Raw genomic sequence first — 6,271 nt, 5'->3', positions numbered from 1 at the left:
TAAAAGCGGGCACCCTTATTTTGTAAGAAAATACTGTACGCCTATTAAAAACAGTAACAACTTTCAATCCTGGGGACTTTGAGAGTAGCATTTTTACATTTTTAGTTCTGTTGGGTTACAAATCACCACAAAAGAGTGTTTGCTTGACAGACGTAACTGTCGCGTGTTGTGTCGATACTTCGGTAACAGTAATGATAGATGCTAATACAATGCTACGATGGTGATTACAAATGTATGTTCACTAGCATCAAAGTATTCAAAATACATATGGTAATGTCACGTTACTTTGTCATACGTTTACTTTTTTCATGTAGTGTTTTCATACTGGAAAATCTCTTACTTTCAGCCGTGATTACAAGCGTCAGATGTTGATCAACAGTAAAGACGTTCTTCATTGCTGACAACATTTGGAGGCACGGATCAAATCAACGGATTCTAAATTTTCACTTTATCTAGTTTTTATCTGTGTTCGGTATCTTGCAACCACTCCAAATGATACGGTGTGTGAGCTGTTCAAATGATTCAGACTGAATCGTGAGCCAATTCAAACCTGACTAATTCATTTAAGGGGTCATATGATGTTGCTAAAAATAACAAACGAGGCGTTTTAGGAGGGTGTGGACCAGTCTAAACTTTTATAAAGAATATCTCTTTGGGTTTGAGACTTTAGTCTTTGCAACTTTAGGGATCTTTTTTATTCACATACAGCTTGTAACACTCCAAAGAGAAAGGAAAACTTGAAATCACATCATATGACCCCTTTAAATTTAGCTGAGTGATTCATTAGCGAAACGGCTGTAGCTAGTTCAAAATCATGGAAACACATGATGAAATATTGCGAAAGAAATTTGCGAGAGCCGGGAAAGACAAGGATTTATCTGTGAATATAATAATACTGGTTCAGGACCACAGGCTGTGCAGTTTGTTAGACACATCGAAGATGGCGCCATTATAGTCTTGACAGGGCACCAACATTATTTGATTCTTAAAAAAAATAAATACATAAAATACATAAAGGAATATATGCTTGTAAACGAAGTGTAAAAATATTGTCAACCATTAAATATACTCTAAAATAGCCCAGTATTTTACAGTTGAATACATTTTTATATTTGAATATTTTATGTTTAATATCAGAAAATCATTAGGTATCACCACAAGCTGTGTGGAAAACAAAAACAAGACAGCTGACAAAAGAAATGTCAACTATAAATATAAACATACCAATATGTAGCAATGGCATAGTTCTAATTAAAATGGAACATCAAGGAGCGTTATTTATGACACTCAGACTTGTTGCTTATGCAGAATTCCTTATGAGTTTATAGATGGTCTCTTACAAGGCAGCTCCCTATGTAGACAGCAAGGCATCTCACTAGATTTTTTTTTTAAGTTGTACAAATAAAGCTGGCAAACGTGCTCATCTTGTTCTCACTTTCTGATGTGTTCAGGCAGATGAAGGAGGCATGCACGTATATCTGTGACGGGACCGGGCATCTTTCCCATGCTCTCCCATCTCTGAGTCACAGGGTCATAGCGATGAGTGAGTCTGGCCTCGCTGTAGTCCTCCTGGCAATAACCGCCTAGAATGTACAGCCTCTCCTCCAGGACAGCAGAGGCCGCGCCGACGTGGGGAACGGCGAGAGGAGTGAACACCGTCCAGGTGTCGTGGACAGGGTTATACATCTCGCAGACCAGTTGGTCGGTGTAGTACTTTCGGAGGTTGCACACTCCGCCAGCTACGTAGAAGCGGTTTTTCAAGCTCTCCATGCAGTGCTGGGCCCGGTCGTGGGTCATCTCAGCGAGGTACGTGGTTCCTCTCTCTGGGTGGTAGAGGAACATGGACACCAGACATTCGTACTTGCAGTTGAAGCCTCCTGAGATGAAGATCTCGCCTCCCCAGACGGCGGCAGCTTGACCGCTCAAGGCTTGGTCCAAAGGATGGCAGAAGCTGATCCACAGGACAGAAAAGTCCATATTTAATAGCTCTGCTTGTGTCTATGTTTTATTTCTCCTCAACAATTTTAGGAGAAACTAATGAGACGGAGGTGGAAGAGCAACATTTTTTTATCTCCAAACAGACAAATCAGATGATTCTCTTAAGAGCATCATTTACTTAAAGGTATGTTGTTGTGCTTCTAAGAGCCACTAGGTGTCAGTCAGTTCATTCATTCTTTGCATTGCTTTTACATTTTCCCAATAAACAGGCAGGCAGGTAATTATTATAATGATTTTTTTTGTTTTACTTTCTCCTCTTACCTCCAGGAATCTGTTTCTGGTGAGTATTTTTCCACACTGTCAAGATTTGTGTTGATGTCTCTGTCTCCTCCGACAGCATACAGGCCGTCTCCACTCACCACCAGCGTAAAGTTACTCCTCAGTTCATGAAGATCTGCCAGCCTTTTCCAGTGGTCTCGCTCAGGGTCGTACCTGTTGATGTAGATGTGCGGGTGTTGTTAGAGAAAAAGAACAGTGAAAACAGGTGAAAGAAAAATGTTACAAATACAGGTTGACAGAAAAATGTATTTTAGTGCTGTCAATCAAAAAAACCCCAACTAATCATCATTTTTTTCTGAAATTAACCGTGATTAATCGTGATTAAATCCCACCTAACATTAAGTTTTTAAATATACTTTTATATTGCAATAATTTCACATTCAATCTTCAAATGAATGTAGAAACAATATAAAGAGTATATTTTAATATCTGATTGATGACAATTTTTTATGACTGAAGGCAAGTATCACTGATACCAGAACTACTGATGTCTCTATGAAATTGTTCTGTTTTTTTCTTTATAATATTTAACCCTTGACTATATGCAATGTTGACTATACTTGACTATAAAATACTATATTTTAACTTAAAAAAATGTCACCCCCCCCACAAAATTTACTAAAATTTTAGCTAAAATTAAAATGAAAAATATAAAAAATAAAATAATTAAAAATACTAATCAAAACTAATTTAATTTTCTTTCCAGTCATGAATATATAGTACACCTCGTAAACCATGTATGAATATTGCATGTGGATCTCGCTTTTTTTTTTTTGTTTTTTTGTCAGAACAAAAAAAGTTACTTTCCAGGCTGTTTTGTTTATTGATTGATTGATTGGCAGCATTTTCACATTACAGCCTTGCAAAACCATGATTTGCTACTCGCTAACTTGTATAACTAATTTATTAATGAGCTTGTGTCAATAGACAAGGACAATAAGCCACAAGAGTGCACTTTTGAATTCTTGGCCCTTACCTGTAAACAGATTTCATGGTGTCAGTCTTTGCGTAGAAGTGGCAGCCTCCAGCTACATATAGTTGACCGTCGAGGACCCCAACGCCGTGTCTAAATCTGGCTTGATCTGGCATTTCTCCCAGCAATCTCCACTCAATCTCCTTCACGAGGCCTGTTCCGCTTCTCAGAGAGTTAGCAAACCAGAGCTGCTTGCTGGGAAGCCGATGACCCATGTCTGGATGCAGCTCATCACCTCCGACCAAAACCAGGGCATCTTTGGGGTGACGTACACGTTTCCTCGCCACGCAGTCAGAGATGCCAAATCCAAACTCCTTCAGCGCTGATTTGTAGAGTTCAACCTCGATGTCTCCACTGCATTCCATGCTCAGGTTCACAGCGCGAACCTCTCGAAATTCTCGGAAGGTCATGAATGGAAAACGCACCGCTCGCATGAGCTCTTCGGCCTGCGGGAGCCGTTCGGTGGGATCCGCTTCCACCCAAGTGATGACCGCTCGGAAAACAGCCAGCTCTGAAGGAATGGATAGCGCGTCGCATCGGAGGAACTGCAGAAGCTTCTCGGCCGGAAGGTCCTGAAACTTAGGGGTGGCAGATATTTCTTGGAAGTGTCTGAGAACAAAATCCTCAGCCAGCTCCATCAAGTCAGCCATCCCGTAGGCCCCTGCGAAAGACGCCACGTCCAGGCAGTTGTGGACGTCCATTTCTTGCTCCAGAAACTGAAGGCAGAGCGAGATGGCTGGCTTAAACTGAAACTGGAGTGAGGTGCAGGCGAGTTCGAACACGCAGCCCCATCCGAGCACCAGAGCGCCGCTGTAGGCGCAGTGCAGGAGGGCCTCAAGCTCAGCGGCTCCGGTTAACAGTAGAGACACGGACTCCTGCTGGCTTTCCTTCATGCCGCTGGTAAACATGCCTCTGAAGTAGTCGCTGCTGGCTGCCAGGAGCACCCTGTGAGCTTCATGAGGCAAAGAATTGAGTCAGCACTGTTGAAGGAAACTTATAGTTGATTTACTTAAACTATTGTTGTCTTTTTCTGCAGCTTGAGGTGAGCGGTTTACAAAATGGAGGGAAATTTCAAATTTAAACATTCAAATTTGAGTAATGCATGGATGGAATGAAATCAAAAAGTTTGTAAAGTCACTGACATAACGGTCTCTGTTCTTCACTTTTAAGATACTGTTGTCTTTTCTACATCTCTATAAAACTCGATAAAGCCAAGTTGTTGACAAAATGGAGGGGGTGGGGGGGGGTGGTTGTCATTTTCTTCTGTTCAGATTTTTTTTTTTTTTTAAATGTTCAGATCATTCAAATTCAAATAATGGACGGAATGGAATGGAATTAAAAGGTTTGTGTAACTGACATAACATTTTTCTCTACCTCTGTTTTTCACTTTTAAACAATTTTTGTTTATACAGCAGCTGACAAAATGGAAGAAAATAAGTGATCATCCTTTTCTTTTCCTGTTCAAATTCAAATTTTCAAGACCGACACTGTCTTTTTTTCTCTACCTGTTGTTCACTTTTAAACTATTGTTGTCCTTTTCAGTCAAGCCCAGCAGTTAACAAAATGGAGGGAAAACTGGTTGTCATTTCCTTATGTTCAAATTCAGATTTCAAATGTTCAAAACATTCTGATTTGAATAATGGATGGAATGTAATTAAAACATTTGTGAAGTCACTGACACTGTCTCTTTTTTTCTCAACATCTGATCTTTTTTATTTAGCTATTGATATCTTTTTCTACTGCTTGTTAAAATTCAAGCCTAGCAGTTGACAAAATGGAGGGAAAAATTATATATATATAAAAAAAAAAATCTGATTCAAAACATTCACATTTTAAATAATGGATGCAACGGAATAGAATTAAAAGCTTTACCACATGGTAATATCCTGGCAACCACCCAAACACTAGAATTGTGTTGACTTTTTCATGGGCAAGCATCACTCTTCTTGTGCAAATAGTATCTTTTATGTATCTAATCATGTTTTTGCATGTTACAGTGTCTCTAGGTGCCTTACCACGGAAAAGAGCTCCTTCTGCAAGCAGTTCTACATCACATCCCACTCTTTTGGCCCATAAGTCCTGCATGGACTGCAGGCCGACCTTAATTTGCTCTTCTGCTGAGATCTTTCTCAGCTTTTCTTCCTTGTTACCTCCATCTTCCTCCACTTTGAAGAGCTCCAGGACTCTTGGAGCTCGCAGACTAACAGCTGCAGTCTGAATCTGCGTCATGTTGTCTTTGTCCAGATTGGTGATAGCCCCAGTGTAGGCAAACTCCACCACTGCAGCCAAAGCAGAACCATTAACCGCAGGACCCAAACTCAGCGTGATCTCCTTCTCATCTCCATCCTTCTCCTGGAGCTTTTGCTGGATGACGGAGCTCACCGCAGCCATGACAAAGGAGTGAACGTGGAGGTTCAGCCCATCATCAGTGCTCAGGATCAGGTCTGTGAGGATGTTCTCCATCTTCATCTCCTCCAGAGTCTGGAAGATCTCACTTGGGTAACTTTGTCTATGGTACCTTTGCAGTTCATCTTCTTCCACATTATCACCCTCATTCTCCTTCGCTGCCTCCTTTTTCATTCCTATCCTGCTGTCGTTGTAGGATACGATCCATTTTAGCTTCCTGTTCTCCTCCTCAAACTGCTCTCCTCCTTCTTCTATCATCCTTTTCCTGCGCTCTTTCTCTCTTCTCCAGCGTTCCTCCCATTCCATGGGCAGATATTTTCTTGGAAATTCCATGAAGAAGTGTCCGTCAGGTGTTATGGTGTTCTTGTCTGGATTTTACTCTTGTTTTAGCAATACTTCTCCTTATTGTCGTTCTCTGTTTACAGCACTCACTCTTGTCGGCACTCCTGTACTCCTGTATTTCCCTGAAGTCAACAACATGCTAATTATAGGTTGTGGGTCAGTAGATCTCGTTTCGATAGACCTGCAGCCTTTACAGAGAGGTCACGGTCTGCTGCTTTGGGTTCAGATTGGTATATATATATATACTGTATATATATATATATATATATATAT

At 40.7% G+C, this 6,271-nt stretch overlaps 1 protein-coding gene across 1 annotated transcript; it reads right to left on the bottom strand.

Moving 5' to 3' along the window:
* Window positions 1-1,353: 1,353 nt before the first annotated feature.
* On the bottom strand, window positions 1,354-6,107 carry LOC107702779 (kelch-like protein 33). The gene is made up of 4 exons (XM_016505192.1): window positions 5,266-6,107; window positions 3,254-4,202; window positions 2,260-2,430; window positions 1,354-1,951 (listed from the first exon to the last, which is right to left on the bottom strand). Exons 1-4 carry the CDS (start codon window positions 5,987-5,989, stop codon window positions 1,432-1,434), a joined length of 2,364 nt encoding a protein of 787 aa, XP_016360678.1. The 5' UTR covers window positions 5,990-6,107; the 3' UTR covers window positions 1,354-1,431.
* Between the last annotated feature and the right edge of the window lie 164 nt (window positions 6,108-6,271).

The sequence above is a fragment of the Sinocyclocheilus anshuiensis genome, unplaced genomic scaffold (assembly GCF_001515605.1).
Source record: "Sinocyclocheilus anshuiensis isolate Anshui unplaced genomic scaffold, SAMN03320099.WGS_v1.1 scaffold919, whole genome shotgun sequence".
Lineage (NCBI taxonomy): Eukaryota > Metazoa > Chordata > Actinopteri > Cypriniformes > Cyprinidae > Sinocyclocheilus > Sinocyclocheilus anshuiensis.
This window is presented reverse-complemented; position numbering and strand designations above follow the sequence as displayed.

Bases quoted from the DNA above. Each gene is read 5' to 3' on its own strand.
- LOC107702779 (XM_016505192.1), bottom strand. From the start codon at position 5,989: ATGGAATTTCCAAGAAAATATCTGCCCATGGAATGGGAGGAACGCTGG. The intron at 4,203-5,265 runs GTAAGGCACCTA...TGCCTCATGAAG, and splicing joins AGAAGGAGCTCTTTTCCGTG to CTCACAGGGTGCTCCTGGCA. The intron at 2,431-3,253 runs GTAAGGGCCAAG...CTACATCAACAG, and splicing joins ACCATGAAATCTGTTTACAG to GTACGACCCTGAGCGAGACC.